Source organism: Watersipora subatra, chromosome 2 (genome assembly GCF_963576615.1).
Source record: "Watersipora subatra chromosome 2, tzWatSuba1.1, whole genome shotgun sequence".
Classification (NCBI taxonomy): Eukaryota; Metazoa; Bryozoa; class Gymnolaemata; order Cheilostomatida; family Watersiporidae; genus Watersipora; species Watersipora subatra.
The window spans coordinates 28,649,261-28,675,571 of NC_088709.1; the positions used below are offsets into that span (position 1 = coordinate 28,649,261).

The following is a 26,311-nucleotide window of genomic DNA, read 5'->3' on the forward strand; positions in this document are numbered from 1 at the left end:
CAGTCACAATCTGAACCAGATTCACTGTCACTATTAGTTCTGGCTACTAACACTAAAAAGTTATCACAATCTATTACTGCTAGCACTAACACTACTAAACCCTGCAGCATTAGAGAGACGTGAGTAATTTTGTTTGGAGGGTGCCATGGCACTAAAAGATAGTTGTTGCACTCTGGGAAAACATTCAGAAAGCAGAAACAAAAACAGAAACAACCTACAAACAAAATTACCAATTTTATTTAAAGACGTTTTTATTTCGGATTTTTCGTTCGTTTAATATTGCAAAAACGATCGTTTTTTTTCTCAATACGGCTTATTTTTAGTTTCCAACAAAGACCGATATATTTTAGTTTACTAGTAGTAAACAAATTTAACAGAAAAAGGCAATAAGCCAACCAAAAATCGATTTAAAAAAAATGTTCGGGTGGCGACAAAATAGTCGCTCTGCCCATTGTCGTCAGTATCGCAAAACAACAATAATGTCGCTCTGCCTGCGAAAGGGTTAATACAGTAAACGCCCCTACAATGTAAACAATCATTTATGTTATAGGGACATTTAGTTATATGAATAGTAAAATACATGCAAATAGCTTAATTCATTCCAAGATCTATTCAAATTTATCCCTTTGGCCTTCAGGACAAAAAAACGCTAATTTTTACAACTTCTTAGTTTAGTCACTGTAAATATGTTATTATTGGTATATGGCATCAACAACTTCTTAGTTTAGTCACTGTAAATATGTTATTATTGGTATATGGCATCAAAAACTTCTTAGTTTAGTCACTGTAAATATGTTATTATTGGTATATGGCATCAACAACTTCTTAGTTTAGTCACTGTAAATATGGTATTATTGGTATATGGCATCAACAACTTCTTAGTTTAGTCACTGTAAATATGTTATTATTGGTATATGGCATCAACAACTTCTTAGTTTAGTCACTGTAAATATGTTATTATTGGTATATGGCATCAAAAACTTCTTAGTTTAGTCACTGTAAATATGTTATTATTGGTATATGGCATCAAAAACTTCTTAGTTTAGTCACTGTAAATATGGTATTATTGGTATATGGCATCAACAACTTCTTAGTTTAGTCACTGTAAATATGTTATTATTGGTATATGGCATCAACAACTTCTTAGTTTAGTCACTGTAAATATGTTATTATTGGTATATGGCATCAACAACTTCTTAGTTTAGTCACTGTAAATATGTTATTATTGGTATATGGCATCAACAACTTCTTAGTTTAGTCACTGTAAATATGTTATTATTGGTATATGGCATCAACAACTTCTTAGTTTAGTCACTGTAAATATGGTATTATTGGTATATGGCATCAACAACTTCTTAGTTTAGTCACTGTAAATATGTTATTATTGGTATATGGCATCAACAACTTCTTAGTTTAGTCACTGTAAATATGGTATTATTGGTATATGGCATCAACAACTTTTTCCTATTTGTATTTTCACTTACACGCCGTTGAGGGTCCATAATTACAGTAACTTTATGTTAAGTTAAGGAGAGCGCACACTTTCAATGTCAATTTAAATCAATTTTTTCCCCTCTTTTCACAAAAAGATATATGCTGGAAAATAGGTATAGGCTATGCCTGAATTAGAAGAAAATATATATATTTTATGTCGATATATATATATGAAACATATATGCGGTAATAGACACTCCTATACGTTGTTCTCTCCTATGTGCAGCAAAACAGAAAACGATTTTTTTTAACGATAACTACGAGACTCTCGTTATTCAAACCGAGTTTGAGAATTTGAACCAAAAGCAAAAACTTTACATAAAAGATTTATGTTCAAAGGAATATACGTAAAAAAAGGTCTACATTATAGGGGCGTCTACTGTACAAAAAAGATCAACTGGGCTATTGTAGTTGTCCTGCCCAAATAGCAGACCTTCAACTTAAAGCTCTCATTATTAAGAGATTTCTATTAGGCTATAGTACAGCTATGGCCAAATGGTGGATTTAGATCCGGGTGTGGATCTTTGTAGTTTTTTTGTGGATCTTCCAAGATGACTGTTAAAAAATGTCTTTAATGTATTTTTTTTAATTTGGTTTAAACACAATTTTTTTAAACTTTTCTTAGAATTTTTGTAAATGCTTTGTTTTTAGCAATGAATTTTGTAAAAAAACAATCATAGCATATGACTTACAAATACTCCTTTTCATGAATTTTAAGATGTGATGTCAGTAGCAGGAAACCGCTTTTTGATAGTATTGTGAAATCAAAGCCGACTCATCATTTTTCTCACTGATATCAGAAATTTTTATTACAGCACATTTATTCACTAACTTTTAGTCAAATTATGTACACAAAGTTTTTTTAAATCTTATTTGACGCTTTGTTGTAAGCTGTGCACAAATAATTGCATGTTTATGTATGGTAAAAAAGAAAAATGCACATCTACAGCTCGTTGTGGATCTTTAATTTGTCAGATTTGGCTGTAGCGGATCATGACCAAAATCATTTGGCCATCCCTGCTACAGTATGTCGAAGATTTAGTTCATCGACAGAAATAAACGAGCTGTAGTGTCAAACGATCCATCAACCTACTTATTTCAGCTGAAATGTGTTGAAGAATGTGATTGGTCATCGTATAAACGCCGCAATCTCTTTACAGAATTAGGTCTCTAGATGTTTTCATCCAGAACGATATGAAGACACTGAAGTAACATCACATAAGAAACATTACAGCGGTTTGTACCGTTGTTATCTGTTTTCTCTGGTGTAATCAACTGAGTTCTGTAATATTTCCTTGACATTAGAACGGTCATGATTCAACTTTACATTTATTTATGGAATTCATCGTAGTGGTCAACTCAAAATTGCACGACAAATATCTGAGTTGCCTTCCCTCTAACGAAACAAAGTGAATAAAAAGTTGTAAAACAATTGTTCACTCTCAGCAGATTAAATAAGTTTACTTTTATAACAACTACTATTACACATTTTAATTTTATTAAAATCTTGTCATATGATTACCAGTATACAATCTCTAACATACACGCCATGCCCATAATATTTTGATTTATTCTCCCGCACATAAGACAAACATTGTTTTCTCTTCCTTGCCACCAACATACTAGATATACCATCGTATGTTTCAGTTTATGAACTAACTATCACTGCAGCCCATAATTCACTATCCTGATATTCCGCAATACTATTAGATTATCAACTTTTAAAACACATTTGTTCAATTAATAATTCCTGATTTTTGACTTTTTATTTTTTCTTTTGATATGTAATGAAAGAAGGGATTACAGAAAGCACTAAAAACTCTTTGCTGCGCGCGCCACGTCAAAAAGTTGCAAATGAAATATATTTCTATTAAATGGACATTATTTTTTATTTTGTTTATTGTTATTGTAATTTCAGCATTATTTGTATTATTATGTTAATTAAATTAACAGCAAAATTATGGATTATTTTTCCACTGATACCAGATGTGTCGACAAAACAGAGAAAAGGGTAGCTGCGCAATGTTCATAAATACAAAGGCAATCAATTGGTGCAGATGTCACGAGTTGGACTATTGTCGAAAGTTCTTTTTTATCCTAACCTTGACCCCTGGATACAGATAGACGACGAATGAGTAGTACCACTTTTGTAAAATATTTTGTCGTTTTGCTTTATTGTAGACGTATAAAATATTTGTTAGTAGTTTTACTTTGCAAAGTACACCTTGCTGTTTAAAAAAATAAGCGATCGTTGTAAATGAACATCAAACATGTGCCCGCTCGCTCCATCAAAATATTGTAAAATTACTTCAAATAATGATCTGTAAAACCAGTTAGATTGATCATAAAAAAGAGAAAGGTTGTCGATGCAAACTAATAATACTGCAGTTACGATACAGCCCACAAATTAAAAAAGTCGAGTCAAATTGTTCCTTTTTGTATGCCCAAAGAGGTAAGTTTAAAAAGATCTTAGAGCGGATTAGACAATCTACATGCATTTTACTGTTCTTCTAACGTAAAATCCATATAACGTAAACGTTACTGAAACGGATTATTTACGTCGTAGGAAAACATATTGTACCTGTTAGATATATATATATATAGATATATATATCTAACAGGTACAATATGTTTTCCTACGACGTAAATAATCCGTATACTATAATAATCCGTATAATCCGATACATACGGTATATATATATAGATATATATATATATACATGTACATACACATGTATATACATAAGTTATGTTAACTCACTGATATATACTTTATATAACTACGTTGAAAAACTTATACATATACAGTATACACACGCAGTGACAAAGTGGAATTTCCTAATATAATAACACTTAATCAGTAAATAATATTATTATTAACGTATGTTAACAAATCCCACATTGTCATTGTGTGCGTGTCTGTTAGCATGCATAAACGCTATGGGTTTTCACATTGTTTTGTCCGATTTTATCCAAACTTCAGATGCGTATGCTTCGTGCCTTCCATCAAGTCGCTAAAATACTCGGTTTCCACACTTTGTCTCGTTCCTGACGACCAGCCTCTCAAACCTCCACTCGCTGGCTATCTGATTGGCTATCTGGCTATCGCTGGCTATCTGATTGGCTATCTGGCTATCGCTGGCTATCTGATTGGCTATCTGGCAATCGCTGGCTATCTGATTGGCTATCTGGCTAACTGCTAGTAAGCAATAAGTATTACTTTCAAAGGAAGATGATAGGTACTTACCAACAGTTTAGCTCCATCAACGTATTGATCTTGGAAGTTTATTATGTAATTATTCATTTTATACTACAACATAATAACCATAATAATGTCTTTCAGCAGTCTCTACCAAATCTTTTTGCATAGGTTGTGATATATTTAACTTCAAATAAGACAATCTCAGGTAGAAATTGCCGTAACGTGAAGAAAACGGTTGCTGGATGATAAAAACTCTACCATAGAAAAATACCTTTTACCCATGCAAATGTGTAAATGCTGTTGACTAATTTTGCTTAGCAACAGAGTATGTATTGAAATTTTTTAATAATGAAATAAAAATATTCAAAAGCCAATTTTTGTCAAAATTGCTCTCAAAATTCTGCCTTTGACAGATTAACGCAGACTGTAACCTACAAATACACAATACTTTTTAAAAGTTCAAATTCTATGATAATTCAATTAGTTAGTCTATGATCAAAGTTGGAATAAATCGCTTCAACAAGAATAAAATATTAACAGCTAAACTGAGCTGGTGGAATCCTTATACCTTCAAATGCTAATAATTGCTTCATGAAATCTACATCTTCATATCACATAGGGCCTATACAAAAAACATAACTTTTGACTGTATGAAGTTATATCATTGACTATTTTGTTACAAGATGTGGTAGGCTAGTAGGTAAAGAACTATACCATGATTACCATGTAGCATCTAACCTTCCAAAAATAGGAACACAAACCATCTTCTTGGAATCTATATATTAAATATGAAAGAATAGTCTAGCAGATGGTAAGGAGCATGCTAAAATTATATTTCATTGCTACTTTGATAATAAAAACATAACTTATACTGCATTGTCTGCATATGGTATAAAAATATTAAAAAAGTTAAATTAACTTTGTTTGAGTTCAATAACAATTTAAATTAACTAAATTAACAGTTAAATTTAGTGCAGATGGTTATATTTATAAAAGAAAACCTGGTTCAAATTGGATGCCATCCACACTACAACAGTGACCATTTGTCTGGAAAGTTATGTTGACAAACTTGCGTACACAGCCGGGGGTTATGAGTGCCAAATACTGAGCGTATTTAAAGAATAGAGAAAGCATAATATTATTATGCTTTATTAGTTATCTTGAGGTGTTGACTGATGTTCTAAAAAAAGAATCAAGGAGATTGACCCTCTAGAAGCTGAGATATAGACAGCCAAACACAGGTCTACCTAATAACGAATCAGAGGAAAACCCTTCGAAAATCCCGAAAACTGTGACGTATAAAATCGACTTAATGGTCTTGTGCCGGAGTTGCGCACCCTTACCGCCGTTATGTATAATGATTGTTTTCGCTACGAGATGTGAAACGCTTCTCGCGATAGTAAATAATTTACATACTAGCTCTGGTTTCTCAGGAAAATCATCCAAACATTGTGTGGTAAAGGCATTTGCCCACAACCCCTCACCATGATTTTTTAAAGCAGAAGAGCAGATTTTGACTATTGTGCTTCAAATTTTAACTCGATCTCCACGGATATGCTCCGAAGATCATCTGTTCAACGAACGGCGCGTGTATAGTCTATATGCGATATCCGCGATTGCAGTTTGTTTAGAATAAGAAATAGGAATGGGACTTTTTGTTCCTTCATCATTTTTCTACTGTGTATCTACTGCAGCATTCAGTTGATTTTCATGATTATCGTCACTATTAACAGACTGGAAGTTCACTACAGCCATAATCTTAAAAAGACTAACTTGACCGTGCTGCTCTTGCTATAAGAAAAGAAAACGATAACTTTTGCTTTGATTTTTCTATTGATCTATTATCTTATCTATGATTATTTTTTATGATTTATATAATATTCATAATGCATATTATACAAAATAATAATATAACTGCGTATAGAATAAATGATGTAACTAATATAATTTGTAGAAAATTCCTATTGATAACCGAGATTGATGATTGATTTAATCGATTCTATTTATTAGCTATAGTTAAAAAATCTGAACAACGCTAAAGATGAGTCTGAATAGGGAAGCTAAGTAGGAGAACAACAAAACTGAGCTGAACTAGCAAGATAGCGAAATGTTGCGAAATAATAGATGCGTGTAATTATTTTATGCTAAAACTAATCTACACGTCAGAGGGACTGGTTCGGAATTCTAGGAGCGATGATTGTTAGGCCCAATTTGATTGTTCTATACTTCCAGGGATTAAACCAATTAAAACGCCGTGATTGTTATAGGAGAGCGCATTAGTTGGCTTAATTGACCAATGGCATACAAGTCGATTTCATACGTCATATATTGATGATTACCAAAACACTTTTGTTTTTTGGTAGACCTGTGTTTGGCTGGCTATATCTCAGCTTCTGGTTGGTCAATCTCCTTGATTCTTTTTTTAGAACATCAGTCAACACCTCAAGATGAATAATAAAGCATAATAATATTATGCTTTCTCTATTCTTTAAATATAACCTATCACATCAGATGTAAGACAACCTCCTGTGAAACAGAGTCAGTACATCCACTCAATTTTTTTATAGAATTAATTATTTTTGTTTAGTAATTTCTTGTTTTAATTTTTTGAAGAAATTAATTATTTTCAATTAACTACTTCCAAAAAGTACATTTACATTGAGTAGATGTGCGTGTAGTGTTCTGGCAAAAATACATCTGTATAAATAGTATTATTTAAACAGTATCATTCAATATAACTAACAACAGAAAGACTTTCTATATTTGTTAAATCTATAGATTTTGTATTTTTGTTATACGTTGACATATTTGCTAATTGAAATATCCATTGGTGAGCTGCAATCCTTTACTAACAGTATTAAACTTTAACTATTTCTACAATCAGCTTGGTAGATAAGTAAGCTGTAAAATGTAGTTATTTTAAATGAGTTGGAATTGTTAACATTCGTGCTAATGTAGACAAAAAGGAGAATTAAATTCGACCCACGTAAATGCTGTCCGACATTATCAAGGCTCACATTGGTAACATGAAGCCGGATGGTTTGCGCAGCCATCAATACTGTGTGTTTGAGGCTTAAAATGGGGAGTTATGCCGAAATGTACAAGCATTCCATTGGCATCTAGCAATCAAACCATATTAAGACATACTAGCCTTTCATGTCAAAAAATTAACAAATGCTACAAAGCTACGACTCTTTATTAGCAGTGACCATTATGATATTAATAAATCGCACGATGTTAAGTTGTAACTGAAAAACGATGTGGCATTCCAATACAAGGTTCAATTTAGTATTTAATTGCGAAAAATACCAACAATTTAAAAAGTGATTTATAATTTATATGATGCCAATAAAAGCTTGTCTTTATCACACATAGACCTATTAACTATACTTATGACTATCCGTATTAACTAAAAGTACAGTTAATAGGTCTATGTTATCACAAAATTATCTTCAAGGCATTTTTGTGTAGCACATAACAGAACAGAACAAAGCAAAAACAGAAAGTAGAGTGGAGAGGTGAAACTATACCAACCACAGCCTGTGACCAGGCATTGCATACCCTGCGGAAAGAAGAATTCAGCTTACGTGATTTTAATTGTACCATAATACTAAACAAGGCAATTAAAAATGTGTTAAGGTATGCATGCTAATACTTGTCTAAAATAATCATGCTTACAAACAGTCATTTATCAAACTATATACTATTCTAAAACGTCCGCCACAACTTTCCACAAACTCCACAACTCATTTATTTAAACGTCCATGACCAATTCAAGATAGAAACATCCGACAAGTTAATATGGATAGGCCTATGTAAGCAGGTAAATAATGACGCTGAGTACCATGTAATTTTAAAAATTACTTGATAAATAAATTGGTTTTTTTACAAATACTTATTAGTACAATCAATTAATCCAAATTGTAGTTTAAATGCCATATCAAATGTTTATTCTTTCATATATCATGTATACTGTAAGGTGTTTAATTTATTCTACTCCATCCCTTACTTAGTTGCTTTGCACACATACCATACCCTATCCACTACTCGTATCACATACTCATTTAAGTTCTATTTTTATTTTTTTAGTCTTAGTGAAGTCGACAGAATTCTGTGTTCTCATGCTAATTTCAATAAATATTACCCTAGAGACAAACGAGCGAATTTAATTGTCGCAATTCAATTATAACCCAAATTGTATAATTATCGTCACAAAAACTCTTAAAACTAAATAGAACAGCGGCAATAATCAACTAAATTCACTTTTCAAATTTAGTTGACTAATGCGGACAAAAAACAAAACTGGGAAATTTTTGTTTAACCAAACAACTTGGCTTGGCCATGTTCCGGCCGTAGTTTCAGCTTTGAGGTTTTCCTGGATCTCAGTTAACCAGTATTGATAATATGAAATTTGTTTATAGGTTCATACTAATGTAATACAAAACAACCAAACTGTTCATAAAATCTTACAGTTATCAGCCAATCTGCCACGGCTGGGATACCCCAATGTTTCACATCTCCGTTCACGGGCAGTTGCATCTCCATGATCAGTTATGTTATAAAAGCAAAACTTAATCTAATCCAACAACGCCAATAGTTAAATCGTAATTTTAAAGTTTGCATCCAGTAAAACACAATCACAGAATTAAAACACCGTTGTGTTGCAGATAAAACGTTGACGCTGACGACGGCGTAGTAAGGAGGAAGCTTTAGCATTCAGGAAATATATCTTAAAACTGTTCACGTTGACTCGCTACTTCATGTTTGCAAAAGCACGCGCAAGAATACCCGCCAAAATGGTAATTGTAAAATAATTGGTCAAAATTGCAAATATGCGTAAACAATCTCGTTTCACGAGATCGCCATTTTGTCCGTCGTTGTAATCTAGTTGTTTTGTAACTTTGTCTTCGCTCCATTTGTCGTTAAAAGTAAATAGTTTATTAAAAATATAAAAATTCGTGATATAACGTACAAATAAAATAGTTTAAAAGCGAACAGAAATCTAATACAAAGCAAAAATGAAGATTTGTATATTATTTCCGACGTTTAAAAAAGGCGGCAGGAGTATGCTGAGCTCTGTTGACGACCTCTCTAGAGGGATCGGAGTTGGTTTCACGAACAGCGGCGTTACTAACTAAAAGGCACATGTCTGTGTGTACTAAAAAGTGTCTGGCTCTCGTGGTGTATGAACAATTAATGCAAAAGCGATTGTAAAATTATTTTAACGGTTACGCTTAAAAATGCTTGCTTAAAAAGCTACAAATGAGATGCAATTATTTATTGAACTCATAGGAAACTTGTAACTCCAACTAAAGCAGTCCAATTATGTAACCCCTTTTAATAATTTAACTTTGTAATATAATAAAACGAGCTTTTAGATACAAGACCATTCTATTTAACGAAAAAGAAAAATTGACAAATTTTAGATTAAATGAATGTCACTGATGAAATGTAAATTACCGTACCATGGCACTGCATATATGCCTATAAAAAACTACTACTACTCGTGGGCAGATAGTAAAATATGTTTTGTCTAATATTTTCCCAATCATTTGCATCATAAAATAATAATTATTGAATAACAATCTCGTATCCATTGTAACCTGTCTCCACTCCACAGTAGTCATTATCTATGGAAGTCAACGCAATTCAGATTTTCATATGGCTTTGCTGAGGAATACCCGTGTAATCTGGTGTAATAAGACTGCTTTGGGTGGATAAGTCTTTTGTAGCTGCGAAATTTGTTTTGTTCAGCACTGATATTTTTTCACTAGGACATATTCTCCCACTTCCCTTTGTTCTTTGCCAATAAGGCTACTTCATATCAGTTTGTATTACCGGTTGCCATTTGCAGTATTAACATGGTAGTGTGCTTTACCTTAGGCAATGCTAGTCTAGTTAACTGTTTTAAACTCATTGTCCCGTGTTGTTACGATTGACCATCTTATAACAATTGACCATTTGATATTTATTCCACAATACCTAGATTTTTGGGTAATTCTTACAGCTTGTTTACAGCTGGTAAATTTGTGTAAGAGCATTCGCATCAACGAATAAGTCATTATTAAATTATAAGACTAATTTCAGTATATTATTTGTTGCCACAATAATAATTTAGTATATATATAGTAAAGCCAATGTAATAACTAAACCTTGAGTTTTTTTAGGTGTTTTTTACATAGAATAACGATGGCAGACTGTGGTGAGGCACTCCCTCCACAAGTCGACAAGGGTGCTCGGGTGATGTGTGGCCACTGCAAGTATACCTGTCAGGATATTGAAGAGTTGAAGCTTCATATGAAGGCAAACCACCTACAGTCATTCGCTGGTGAGCTCTAAGATTACTCTCAAACTTTGACTTGACAAGTAAATGGTTCAATGTTTTCCTTACATATTCAAGTTGTATGTTGAAGGAAAGGTTATGAAACTACTTGATATTCTGTTTAATCATATTACAGTGCCAAAAAGCAAGTATAAATACTTGAAGTAATACATAGAGTATTGCAATATAAAACGCTGGAAAACCTTAATTATGTGTTGAAGGAAAAGTAATAATCATCCAAACATGAACAAGACTGTGGGTAGACAATACTTATGTTTGTTGGTAGAGTGTGTCATCAAAATATAAATGTACAGTATGTGGCCTAGTTTACTCTGATTTACTCTATATTAGGGTTAGGTTAACATACATGTACATGTAATTCAGTTATACAATCAACTTCCCTTACCAATAACGTTTTTGTTCATTCTGACTCAATGTAGATATTCTTTGATTCCTTATCAGCTTTGCGAACAGAATTATTGCTTATCAGCATTAATATAAAAAGAAACTGTGAAACTAAAAAAACTCAGTCATATTCTGTTTGTATGTTAGTGCTTTACGAAAAAAGATGGAAATCAAAGAATCTTTTGTTGAAGCTGAGTATCCATATTAGAACGACATGTGTTATTTGTTTCCTGTGTTGATGCTCAATTACATAGCCTGTCGCCATGAGGACCACATAGTTCTTGTGACTGAATGTCTGATAGGATGTTGAAATACTTTATCATAGAGTGTGTTCATAAATGCTGAATCAACAAGTTTATGTAATCTCTAAGCATTTTTGTGGTCAAGGTGTCTCAGGAGAAGACAATTCTACAAATGTTAACATTTTTGCACATGTCCTTATTGTGTTCAGCTTTACATCATCATTTATTTACTCTCATGGTACTCATGGTAAAATTTTAAGCCATAATAAATTGGCAGTGCTTGGTGTCTATTCTCATTTAATCTGTTGGATGAATATATTGATGATGTTATCTGGTTCAAGATATGTGACCTGTTTATCAGTTATAAAACTTTGCTAAAAAGAATAAAGCTAAAAAGAACATGTATACATGTATAGTATATATTCTAACTGTATCATTAAAATAAAAAATGTAGCAATTTTTGTGACGTATGTTTGCAAGTTGGGTTTACGTGTTAATATATTTGTTTCTCTAAATTTAAATTAAATATTAATTCTGGAATCTTCTTTAGCTATAGTTATTGAGACATTGCTTATTGCAATCATGGTGTTTTGGTGTTAATTCTCTTCTGACCTCTGGGAAGTTGTCTGCTCTTTAATATACTCCTTGATAATTCTGCTTAAAGGTTGACTTGCAATAAAATTCACATTATTGTTATTTGATATGAAAAGATTCACTATGTCTTTCTCTGTTGTGTTGTAGGTGCAAAATATGTGGAAAGGTGATTACAAGCTCTTAAAAGCTCAAAAACGAACAGAACATCGCAGCCACACGAGATCGCCGTAGTTTGGATACCCTTTCCAAAACGGCTCAAATTGTGATGTAGTTGTGAGAGATGGTTTCTGTTTACACTTTCTAGCAACCTTATTCGTTGAAATATTTTCACAAATATACTTCACGTATTCAATAAAACCATGTCTATTGTTCTTACGCGTCTGTTTTATCGTCATTGTAATGCTGTCACTTTTAGCACTGATATCTTATAACTCACCGCAAAAAATCGTTAAACTTTTTGACTTTAGCTCGAAGGAGTACATATCATTGTCTGATATTCATGACGAGCCTGTTGGTCACCTGTGGTAATCGAAAAGTGCTGCAAACATTATTTGCGAAGTATTGGGTGACATGATCAGAGAACGACTTGACGATTGAATAATGCCGAAACAAAACTGTAAAGTAGCGAGCATCTATACTTGGATGCAGGGTCTTCGGTAATATCCGAAGTGTTTGTCATAAACTAGTGCTATGATAAGTTTTATATTGAGCTTTATATTGGCCTTTCAATTCACGTGAGAACATACGTAACAAGACGATAACCAAATTTCGTGGTTACGTCATCGAAATAAAGAGATTCCAATCTACGGCGGCTTTTCGTTTTTGAGCTTTTAAGAGCTTGTAATCCCATTTTCACATATTTGGCACTTACAACACAGCAGAGTAAGACATGGTGAATCTTTTGATACCAAATAACTGTAATGTGAATTTTGTAGCAAGGCAACTTTTAAAGCTCTAAGCAATTTTTTAAGAAGGTCATATCATGATACAAAAAGGCTTTTGGGTTGTCTCATTGATTTTGTTATGAGCACCTTTCTTGTTTTTCCAGGGCTGGATGGCACATCACTGGCAGAGGCCTCACCTGAGCCGGAAGCACGTAAGCAAACAGTAGTTGTGTATAAGCAGAATGCAGATGGCACAACCGTGAACACTGGTCAGGTGGTACGGCTCACTCAGAGTCAGATTCTCCAGCTGATCAACACCAGCAACGGGCAGCAGAAATCGCTTGAGACACCCGGGCAAGCAGGAACCGAGTAAGTAATCTATTTACAGTGCACCCTCACGATATGATTTTAATCTGTTCCAGGGTTGGCGTCGTATAGTGAAAAATCGTATGGAGAGGTATAAAAACTGTAGTAATTATATAATTCGAATTATCAAAATTTTATACAAGTACTGTATATATTAAAAATTAGTAAAAAAAATAGTATTTTAACCTTAGTAATGACAGTTACCTACAGCAACTTCAGTATATTTAGTCTATTTTTAGGTTATGATCTACGTTTAAACGGTAATGTTGCAATGTGCTATGTACAGCCAGAGGTTTTACATAAACTTTGAATTCACTTCAAATAAGTTTAGCTTGCTAAATACATACTTGAAGCTACGTTTTAGTATGTATTTTTAACTATTTTACTGTATTTTAATTTTCTATCATTAAAATCTTATCACTTATTAGTTTTTGGTTTCGTTTTTAATATAACTTGGCTGATCTCATTAAAACCTTCTCCAGCCTATTTTGGCAAAAAGCCCGTTAATTTTTTCATAATAAAGTGGATGTTTGTTAGCAGGTTAAAGGGAATTGTCTGACCACTTACCTTCTGTTTGTAGGGATTACAACTCCAAATTTGCTACTAGTTTTAAAGGGAAAATATTACCGTTTTACATAGGAAAATTGCTGAACTGAGATAAATCGGTCATCGTGTCTCTTGCAGGCATTGTAAAAATGTTTTCGGCGAACATCATTCCGGCATCGTTGTTATTTTGTCGTATGTAATAAGCACACCACACTGACTGCCAAATTTAAACTTGGGGGAAAATTTTGTTGCAATCGTATGGTGAAATAAGATGCGTATTGTGAGATGGACAAGTCATCATATTCAACTTTGTAAAGTGAAAGAATAGTATATCAGGCTAATCATATTCTGAGGGTGTACTGTATATAAATCTCAAAAGTTTGTCGTACGCCGTTACCTCGCTTCTTCCTGGATTTGAACTCACGAAGATTGCAACCGCAAGTTTCTAAACACGTATCTAACCAAGCTACACAGTTCTTACAATTCCATTGCTCCTGCCATATACTGTATTCCTTTTTCACGTATTAATTGATATGTTGCTCCTATTATATGTTGATATTATTGCTCTTACGGGTTACGCTGCCCTTGTTATAAAGTATTTTTCCCTTAACTCTATGAAACACGATGGTTTTTCGTCCTCACCATACCAGAGCAAAATTTTTCTCGAAATTAAAATTGGCGATCGTTGTACTGATTATGAGGAAATAACACAGCTGTCACACTGCTATTCACCGAGATAATTCCCACAATGCTGGAAAGAGATATATGTTGCTCGCTATCTCAGTTCAGCGTTATCCGTTGTGGTGAAAACGGATTCACAAACAGATAAGTGATAAGATTTAATTTTAAAGTTTTAAGTTTAGTAAAATACATACTATAATGCACACATAGTAAAATACATACTATAATGCACACATAGTAAAATACATACTATAATGCACACATAGTAAAATACATACTATAATGCACACATAGTAAAATACATACTATAATGCACACATTGTAAAATACATACTATAATGCACACATAGTAAAATACATACTATAATGCACACATAGTAAAATACATACTATAATGCACACATAGTAAAATACATACTATAATGCATACATAGTAAAATACATACTATAATGCACACATAGTAAAATACATACTATAATGCACACATAGTAAAATACATACTATAATGCACACATAGTAAAATACATACTATAATGCACACATAGTAAAATACATACTATAATGCACACATAGTAAAATACATACTATAATGCACACATAGTAAAATACATACTATAATGCACACATAGTAAAATACATACTATAATGCACACATAGTAAAATACATACTATAATGCACACATAGTAAAATACATACTATAATGCACACATAGTAAAATACATACTATAATGCATACATAGTAAAATACATACTATAATGCACACATAGTAAAATACATACTATAATGCACACATAGTAAAATACATACTATAATGCACACATAGTAAAATACATACTATAATGCACACATAGTAAAATACATACTATAATGCACACATAGTAAAATACATACTATAATGCACACATAGTAAAATACATACTATAATGCACACATAGTAAAATACATACTATAATGCACACATAGTAAAATACATACTATAATGCACACATAGTAAAATACATACTATAATGCATACATAGTAAAATACATACTATAATGCACACATAGTAAAATGCATACTATAATGCACACATAGTAAAATACATACTATAATGCACACATAGTAAAATACATACTATAATGCACACATAGTAAAATACATACTATAATGCACACATAGTAAAATACATACTATAATGCACACATAGTAAAATACATACTATAATGCACACATTGTAAAATACATACTATAATGCACACATAGTAAAATACATACTATAATGCACACATAGTAAAATACATACTATAATGCACACATAGTAAAATGCAAACCACTAAAGCACTAAAGTTATTGTAGGTAACTATAATTACTAAGGTTAGCATATTGTTTTGTTACTAATTTTTAATGATGGCGGTTTGGAAGATTTTTACCAGGTGTTTGCATTAGATAATTACTATGGGTTTCTATACCACTCTATACGATATGTTTGCCTTGTGATGCCAACACTGAAACAAATTAAACTCAAATAATTGTATACCAAATAACTTTTCGTTGTAATTGTAGCAAAACAGACTATATTTAGCCATTACTTGCTAATTATTTCATGTTTATATTTAAACACTTACAGTTTTGTTTTTCTCCCTCACTTATTTCAACAACACACTCCTTTCATGGTATGAAATTTAAAAGTTGTAGTTGTTCAAAAAAGCTTGAAAACCTTTATATGACAATCTAAGCATTATTACATTATGTGCGTAAAAGCATTTCCAGCAGCAGCATTTATTAAAGAATGTGTTTAAACTGTTAATATTTCGGTTCTGTACATATTGTACATCAATGCTTTACTAAAGATATGCCTTAACATTGCAATGTATACATGTATTTAATGGAATGAGAGTACGGAAGCATTAGGTTTACCACACCCACCTACACTCTCCTCATCTCTGCAGATATGTAATTACCTGTTATGGCATTTATTGGAGATGATGGATTTCATGTTCATCACGTATTGCAGTGTTGAGGGCATGCTGCCAATTGCGGGCAGCACCGTATCTATGGGAGGCAAAAAGCAGTTAGCTGTTGTTGGCCCAGAGAATGTCGCAACGCTTGAGAAGACGGCCATGGTTGTCATAGAGCCAGAACTGATGAAAACGCGGACACCAGCGGTATGACTCTTGTTTATATTGTTGTTACTAAGTACGGGTTGCATCTAGCTAGAGTTATCCAACGCTGGCTTGTTGTACCAGTGTTTCCATCAGCATGAAAATGGAACATCATAAAACATCTTTTCTTTAATTACGAAGAATATAATTTTGCAATGTCGTATTGATATTTGATCAGTTAAACCATGCATGGGCAACCTTTGTTCACGTGTGGGCCAGATTATGTTTTCCAAGACTGGCCACGGGCCAGGGGTCCTAATTATAGAATTGCAATATATGTATACATATATACTTATAATTTCATATATACTATGCAGATAAACATATATTAAACTACTGATTTTTTTATTCATTTGTCTAATACTTTACATAAAAAGGGTAAGGAAACAAAAATTGTAAAAGCTTAAAATATTTATTAAAAACAATTTAAGGAAACACACTTTATTATTCTTATAATTACTAATGAGCAAAAAATATTGAAGCACATAGTTTATTAATCTTGTAATTACGAATGAGAAAAATTGTAACAAAACCTTATTCTAATGGGAAATTTGGGCTTGGTGTTTCTTCACCAGTGCCTCAATGTTTGGTGAAATACTGGAGGCGGCTACTCTAAGGTTATTTTCAAGGTGATTATCTGTAAGCCTTGTTTTTGTTTTTGATTTTGCGTGTTTCATTTTCGTAAACAGCTGCTCACATATTGAAGTACTCCCAAATAGTGACATTTTCTTTCTTGCAAAGTCTGTGATCCTGGAGAAAGCTTCTTTACATAGATTTTTATAAAATTCCAATAACGAATAATCTCTCATTCCTCGTCTTAAGTTTTCATTTCCTTGGAGTTCAATCAATTCCATCTGCAATTCTTCGGTAGCCTCTTCAACATTGACATATTTTCAGTTCTTGGAAAATATTCTCTCCAGTAGTAGTGTCTTTCATTGCTTGAAGACCAAGCATTTCTTCTGTGATATTGAAATCGGCATCAACTCCACATACAAAAACTGCAAATTGGGCTATATTTGCCACGCCAGTACTTTCATCAATAGCCAAGGAAAAATACTTAAATTTTGAAGCAAGTTCTTTCAAGCCTGTTTCTATATTGGTAGCAAGTTTGTCAATCCGTCTTGTTACAGTTCTGCGAGACAAACTAATATTATCATTTTTTTTTTTCTACCCGGACACAGAATATCAACTACTGCTTGTAGACACAAATTCGCCATCAGAATAATTTTTTGAATGTTTTGCGATCTTCTCACTAACAATGTAACTAGCGCGAATAATATTGTCGGCATCATCACGTTTCTTGACGAAAACTGTCTGCTGCTCTTTCAATTCTTTCATCAGTTTTTCGACCTTTTTTGTTTTCTACGTTCACCTTGAAAACTATCGTACGCAGATGAGTGTTTGGAAATGTAGTGTCTTTTCACCTTATATTCTTTCATGACAGAAACTGACTCTGAACACAATAAACACATTGGTTTTTCTTTGATTTGTGTGAAAAAATAGTCATTGATCCACTTTTCCTTGAACACTCGAGATTCGTTATCCACTTTCCTCTTTTTTGATGACGACATTTTGGGTTGGATGCGTTCAAGAAATTAAAAAAAAATGTATCAGAAATATAGATTTGTTTCTTTGCGGAAAACTGGTAGAGATAATACTACATCAAACAATGAAGATGCTTAGGCCTATCACCAGGGTGGTATCTTCAGAGCAACTGAATACACAAAAAAGGGAAGAAACAGTTTTTGGCGCCTTTTATTTTGAAAGCCAGCTGCTTAGTTTCACTTCCTGGCATCAGTCATCCTTTTACTCGACCCTTTGCGACAGATTCAGGAACTGTAACTTCATCACTGAGGAATGTGATCTCGGTTAGAAGTGAAATTTCGCGCTAAATCGTCCTTGACTGCTGAAAATTACTTAAACCATAACTGCCACGAACAACTTTTATCATATTTACTAGGTAAATCAGACATGCTGATTCCGATTTTGTAATCAAAATAAAGATTAGGCCACTAACTTTCAGAGAAATGAAGGATTTTTTATAGCGTTTTAATATCGGTCTCGAAAACAACACAATCGGCATAACAAGCTCCGCCCATAAATACTTGACGTAACCTAGCTTTTTAGGAACAGAAGTTACGTAGGGATGTTTAGACCGATTTAGAATAATAGAGATGGGCGTTTTAAAATCCATTAATATCTAAATTCAGCCTTAAAAATAATATCAGTCTTTTCTGAAAGGTAGATAAGCTATTTAGCATTGCATATTTAAAAAGCGCAATAACAACGCTAGTTCGTGATAAAACCGCGCTTTTTGAGCTCATTTTTCTCGGCGTCCAGCCCATTTAAACGTCATGTAACAAGCTGCGAGCAATTTTAAATAGTTTATATCCCTTTCATAAAAAACTGAAACTATTTTACAGGCTGGATTTAGATAATAATGGGTTTTAAGACACCCATCTCTATTATTCTAAATCGGACTAAACATTCCCAACTTCCGTTTCTGAAAAAGCTAGGTTTCATCACATATTTATGGGCGGAGCTTGTAATGCCGATTGTGTTGTTTTTGAAATGGATATTGAAACGCTTTAAAAAAGCCTAAATGACTTTGAAGGTTAGTGGACTAATCTTTATTTTGAGTACAAAATCGAAATCAGCGTGTCTGATTTACTTAGAAAATACGATAAAAGTTGTTCGTGACAGTTATGGTTTAAAGGTTGACTTGCAATAAAATTCACATTACAGTTATTTGGTATCAAAAGATTCATCATGTCTTACTCTGTTGTGTTGTAGGTGCCAAATATGTGGAAATGTGTTTAAAAGCTCTTAAAAGCTCAAAAACGAAAAGCCGCCGTAGGTTGGAATCTCTTTATTTCGATGACGTAGCCATGAAATTTGGTTATTGTCTTGTCACGTGATGTTCTCACATGAATTGAAAGGCCAATAAAAAGTTCAATATAAAACTTTTTTTAGCACTAGTTTATGACAAACACTTCGGGTTTACCGAAGACCCCGTATCAAATATAGATGCTCGCTACTTTACAGTTTTGTTTCGGTTTGGTCTGATCGGCAAGTCGCAATCTGATCATGTGACCCAATACTTCGCAAATAATTTTTGCAGCTTTTTTCGATTATCACAAGTGACCAACAGGCTCGTCATGATTATCAGACATTGATATGTACTCCTTCAAAATAAGGCTAAAAAATTAAAAGCATTTTTAAGGTACGTTGTAGGATATCGCTGCTAAAAGTGACAGCATTACGATGACAATAAAATAGATGCGTAAGAACAATAGACATGGTTTTATTGAATGCGTGAAGTATATTTGTGAAAATATTTCGACGAATAAGGTTGCATGAAAGTGTAAACAGAAACCATCTCTCACAACTACGTCACATTTGAGCCGTTTTAGAAAGAGAATCCAAACTACGGCAGTCTCGTGTGGCTGCGATTTTCTGTTCGTTTTTGAGCTTTTAAAGCACATAAATTACATAATTTTTTTATTGTATATTTCAACACATCAGAGTCTTGGCTTTCGAATGAGCTATTGTTTGCCATGGTGAGACAGACATTGGTTGGTGTCTATAGGATTTCCCCAGAGCTCTACCGCGAAAAAGTTTACTGGCATAGTCTCGAAAATTGTGACATCACAATTCTCATATTCGTTGTTGTGTGCTCTTACCGCTTATTTATCAACTACGAAAGTGACGATAATGACGCTGTTGGCAGGCGAAGGTAGGACAACTCCAGAGAACGAATGAAGATGACAAAGGAATCAGTGTCATTAGTTATCCATGTACATATTATTTCTATGATAAGTACCTCAGACTCCAAGAACCATACTATATTTTCCCGACGATATTATGCACTAGCTCTTTATTTTTAATGTGATGTTGCGGGTGACGACAGACTAATTAATTTCAAGCATTGCGTGATCTCGCCGAAAGTGCGATTGACATTTAGTCCTAGGGCCACGCAACCGCAGGTCATAATTTAATCGATGTGATTTCATTACTTTTATTTACAACAGTACATTTATTGAAGCATAATTAATTAACCCAGAACATGTGTTTGTATTGGTCGGGCGTTAGCACGATCGGGCATTGTTGATTATCTAGAATCTTAGTTTATTATTAGCGCTCTCTGGGTTTAACAGCACCGATTGTCACAGAAAAACGCAGCCTCAATGGCAGCGAAAGGGATCGACGACCTAAGGCTAAATGAGAATTATGACGCCACATTTTGAGTACCTGAACCAAGTGTTTTTTTGCAGGACGTGCTTTTGACACCCCGTTTTTCATATTTCTATTACTCTTTGTGTGTTGAATATAGGCTCATTCGAAAGCCAAGACTCTGATGTATTGAAATATATAATAAAAAAAGTAATTTATGTGCTTTAAGAGCTTGTGATCAGCTTTCCACATATTTTGCACCTACAACAGAGTAAGACATGGTGAATCTTTTCATGTCAAATAACTGTAATGTGAATTTTGTTGGAAGTCAACCTTTAACAAAATGTCATATTTACGTCAGGATATGGATGCTAAAGGATGATTTTTATCTATTTATGATTATTTCTCGTGAATGCAGAGGTTGATGAGATTCTCATAGAGGGAGTTTTATTGTCTTTAAAAGAAATTTTATTTTTGAGATCGTTCTTTTTTACTTTCTAAATTTAAGAATAAAAATTATATTTATCAAAGGTCTTCGCGGGCCGGATGAAAAGCCTTCACGGGCCAGATTTTTGCCCGCTGGCCGTAGGTTGCCCGTGCATGGGTTAAACCTTTGGGTTTTAGCTCACAAGAAATTGTTATCTATTTTATCCATCAAGTTTTCAGATTCTACTTGTATGTTTGAAGACTCGGACTTTCGTAACTGTGATATTATGTGTTGGCGGAATCATAATTGACTACAGCTTTTTGTACCCTCACAGCTCAACTAAAGTGGCAAGCCTATTTCCTCATGCAAAAGATAGCCTGCGAGCAGTTTTCCTGCCGCATGTACCCAACAAAATTTACTGGTTTTGTCCAATGAAAATATATTTCGCAACACAAAGAAAAACAACAGCCGAGTGTGTTGACCCCCACATGAAAATGCTTGGTGACTTTTGCGAGCCATGAGTTTCGTAACCCTTATTGTCTTATTTCACACTCGTGTGTCCAGTTCTTTGTTGTAAGAGATCGTATTTGATGGTCTGAACATGTAAATCGCAACCTGGTCACTCAAGGTATTCTTCCTCTTGTTAAAGGATGATCTTGGTAGGACTGGGTGCTGTTAATAATCTTATGTGATACTTCACATTTAGCTTTATTTTTAGAATCTATGTAGATGATAAGCAGTATCTGTGTGACATCATCAATGGTCTGACCCCTGTTTTGTATCAATATATTCCAAAGGCTGGTCTAAAAATGATTAGTTTGAATTCCAAAATGATTTTTCACATTACAACATATCGTATTTAGTTTTAATTTGTTCCAAGACTAAAAAATGGCTATTTAAAGCATTTGTCTATCATTTCCCTCTATAAACTGTATATTAAAAGAGCATGTAATGTATATAGTACACTCAGTCTCTCATGAACACTTTATTAAAGGTTGACTTGCAACAAAATTCACATTACAGATATTTGGTATCAAAAGATTCACCATGTCTTACTCTGTTGTGTTGTAGGTGCAAAATATGTGGAAATGTGATTACAAGCTCTTAAAAGCTCAAAAACGCAAAGCCGCTGTGATTGGAATCTCTTTATTTCTCTGACGTCATGAAATATATTTATTGTCTTGTCACGTGATGTTCTCACGTGAATTGAAAGGCATATAAAAAGCTCAATATAAAACTTATCGTAGCACTAGTTTACGGCAAACACTTCGGGTTTTACCGAAGACCCCGTATCAAATACAGATGCTCACTACTTTACAGTTTTGTTTCGGCCTGGTCTAATCGGCAAGTCGTAATCTGATCATGGGACCCAATACCTAGCAAATAATTTCTGCAGCATTCGTTGATTATCACAAGTGACCGACGGGCTCGTCATGATTATCAGACAATGATATGTACTCCTTCAAGCTAAGGCTAAAAAATTAAACGAATTTTTACGGTAAGTTATAAGATATCACTGCTAAAAGTGACAGCATTACAATGACGATAAAATAGACGCATAAGAACAACAGACATGGTTTTATTGAATGCGTGAAGTATATTTGTGAAAATATTTCGACGACTAAGGTTGCATGAAAGTGTAAACAGAAACCATTTACCACAGCTACGTCACATTTGAGCCGTTTTGAAAAGAGAATCCAAACTACTGCGGTCTCGTGAAGCTGCGATTAACTGTTTGTTTTTGAGCTTTTAAGAGCTTGTAATCACATCCCCATATATTTTGCACCTACAACACAACAGAGTAAGACATGGTGAATCTTTTCATATCAAATAACTGGAATGTGAATTTTGTTGCAAGTCAACCTTTAACAGATTTTTACAGGATGGGTAATGATTGCTGTAGCAGTCTGTGCTCCAGTCTCATTTTCTCAGACTTTGGTGTAAAATCAAAAAGTTTATAATTAGCTTGTAGGTTTTATTCTGACGAAAAAGTCTCATAAAGTTTCATGTGAAAAACTTCTTTATTCTTACTAATTGTAATATCAAACCATTCATATATTGAGGTTAGCTTATGGTTAAATAATGACGCTAACAAGAAAGAGAAATATCTTCGAGCCATCGTGTTTTCTCAGCTTATCTTAAAAGTTATTCAAGTTGCAAATTTTTGTTCAGTATCGGAAAAAACGAAATCTCAAATTTTTTGTTTGAATTCTATCATGTTTCTGGACAGACATTGGATAGTACTTCAATAAATGTAAGGCATTATATGTCTAGGTTTCTTTTGTGAGTTACTTGCTATAGCCTCAGCTCACCATAATTTGGTGGATAAAGATTGTTTATGTTTTACAGTCAGCATCAGCTGCTCGTGTATCTCTCCTCGCTGCCGGCGTGCCATCATTCATAAGCAGAGAGTCTCCCGAAAATGAAGAGGAAGGCACAGTTGATCTAAAGTTTCGAGTAAGTCGCTAGACATCTTTTCTTCCATCTATCTAGCCAATATCATCTGAGACATCCTTTTTATTTGTTGCAAAAATACATAATGTGTCTTGCGTTTCGAGTGTATTCATACGCCTCCCTGTTAAATTGACATACTTCGTAGGTTGTTTGACTGTCTTTAGCCAAAGCAGGATAGTTTTAAAGTCAATGAAAGTTAGTCGGTGTTCATTCTTATTGCTAATTGTAAAATGCATGGGAGTACCTATTCCTTTTTCAACCTGCAGTTTAATATCTAGGATTAAAATTTGGCAACCATAAGCAGGTGGATTAAACTAAGAGGATTAGCAATTATTCAGGAATGTGTTGCTTAATTAATGGACCAGCAAACTAGATGAATATGGCTAGCTAAGTCGTCAACCAATTATGTGCCTTCTTTGTATCAACAACTATAATTTATTTAATAATTTTATTATTGTTTAAAATATACTTGAATTATGATTAATTTTAAAATTTTGATTTAAAATTACTTTAATGGTTTACTTGCAACAAAATTCACATTACAGTTATTTGGTATCAAAAGGTTCACCATGTCTTATTCTGTTGTGTTGTAGGTGCAAAATATGTGGAAATGGGATTACAAGCTCTTAACCTTTTTGCTACCGCATTAAATTCGGACCGAACGATTATTCTTCCCAAATTAGTTCAAACGGATTTTCGAAAAACCGATATACTGCTAGTATTTAAGCAATATCTCGAGAATAAAAACAGATATCGTTTAACTGTAAAATGCATCTTATTCAGAAAAAAATTCTCTACAAGATAAGTATAAAATTTGTTTAGTAAATCTCACTCTCACAATTTTTCTGGCGCTTTATTTGCATTGAACTATTGCGGTGTGTTTCTTATTGCCATGACGATAACGATCTGGTTTTGCCGTTTTGAAAAATAATTGGAAATGGAATTGTTGAGCTAAAAAATTTTCTATTGGTTGCTCGTGATTGACAACAAGGTTGTTTCGTTGGAGACAAAATTTGATTAGTTTAGCTAATGTGTAGGCTTCGTAATGCAAAGAAAAGTGGAACCCTATTGGTAAGCCGATACATCGGCTTACGGTCTGTACTTATATTACTGCGAAAGCTGATACATCGACTTGCGGTAGCAAGAGTTAAAAGCAAAAAAACGAATAGTTAATCGCAGCCATCACGAAAACGCCGTAGGTTGAAATCTCTTTATTTCGATGGCGTACTCAAACATTGTGGTTATTGTTTTGACATGTGATGTTATCAAGTGAAATTGAAAGCCAATAAAAGGCTCAATACAAAACGTCTTGTAGCCACTAGTTTATGACAAACACTTCGGGTTCTACCGGAAAGCACGTATCAAATATAGATGCTCGCTACTTTATAGTTTCGTTTCAGCCTGGTCCAATCATCTAGTCGTAATCTGATCATGTAACCCATACTTCCTGCCAAATAGCGCGAACAATTTCTGTAGCATTTTTCGACTATCACAGGTGACCAACAGGCTCGTCATGTTTATCAGAGGATGATATGCACTCCGAGCTAAAGTTAAAAAATTAAACGAGTTTTTACGGTAGGTTTTGAGATATCAGTGCTCAAAGTGACAGCATTACAATGATGATGAAATAGACCCGTAAGGACAATAGACGTGGTTTTAATGATTGTGCGAAGTATATTTGTGAAAATATTACGACGAATGAGGTTGCATGAAAGTGTAAACAGAAGCCATTGTGTTCAACTACGTCCCATTTGAGCCGTTTTGGAAAGGGATTCCAATCTACGGCGTTTCCGTGATGGCTGCGATTAACTGTTTACTTTTGAGCTTTCAAGAGCTTGTAATCACATTTCCATATACATGTATTTTGCCCCTACAACACAGCAGAGTAAGACATGGTGAATCTTTTGATACCAAATAACTGTAATGGGAGTTTTGTTGCAAGTAAACCATTAAGGCATGTGGTCTCTGACCTTGAATGATTAGGAGAATCATCCAATCGTGAGGGCGTTCAGTGTTATGAATAGGGAGCTGTTTACTCTCTTCAATGGCAGCACATTCACCATAGAGGTGTATCACAAATGTGTTACTCCTTGGAAATTATCATCTCTTGCTTAGGATATACATACCTATAGAACATACCTATGGATTGTTAGTTATTTGCTCTTGTTTATATGACTTGTAGTTCTCTCTCGGCAACAACCAGGACCTGATTGGTGAGCATATCAAACCAGTCGTCGTATTTCAGTGTCAGTATTGTGGTTACAAGGACAACAGTTATGTGGTGAGTTCTCTCCTCCATCGTTCTACATGTTTATTAAGATCACTTCTGGATTAGTTGGTACCTGAGAGGGGTACGCATCAGGTAATTGACTTCTA

General features: G+C 33.7%; 2 protein-coding genes across 3 annotated transcripts in view; one reads left to right on the forward strand and one right to left on the reverse strand.

Moving 5' to 3' along the window:
- LOC137388702 (lymphocyte cytosolic protein 2-like) overlaps positions 1-9,370 on the reverse strand; it is a 120,672-nt gene extending 111,302 nt beyond the window's left edge. The window contains exons 1-2 of the mRNA XM_068075159.1: positions 9,167-9,370; positions 4,742-4,804 (exon numbers count right to left, since the gene is read on the reverse strand). Coding sequence (XP_067931260.1) covers positions 4,742-4,804; positions 9,167-9,241 — 138 coding nt within the window. The 5' untranslated portion in view covers positions 9,242-9,370. The remainder of the gene's footprint in view (positions 1-4,741; positions 4,805-9,166) is intronic.
- LOC137388701 (uncharacterized) overlaps positions 1-26,311 on the forward strand; it is a 57,173-nt gene that overhangs the window by 3,415 nt on the left and 27,447 nt on the right. The window contains exons 1-6 of one of the 2 annotated variants that reach the window (XM_068075158.1): positions 9,810-9,847; positions 10,864-11,024; positions 13,308-13,512; positions 16,734-16,884; positions 23,831-23,938; positions 26,118-26,216. In XM_068075158.1, the coding sequence (XP_067931259.1) occupies positions 10,886-11,024; positions 13,308-13,512; positions 16,734-16,884; positions 23,831-23,938; positions 26,118-26,216 (702 nt within the window). In that variant the 5' untranslated portion in view covers positions 9,810-9,847; positions 10,864-10,885. Of the gene's footprint in view, positions 1-9,809; positions 9,848-10,863; positions 11,025-13,307; positions 13,513-16,733; positions 16,885-23,830; positions 23,939-26,117; positions 26,217-26,311 lie in introns of those variants that run through there. The other variant, XM_068075157.1, reaches the window with a different exon arrangement.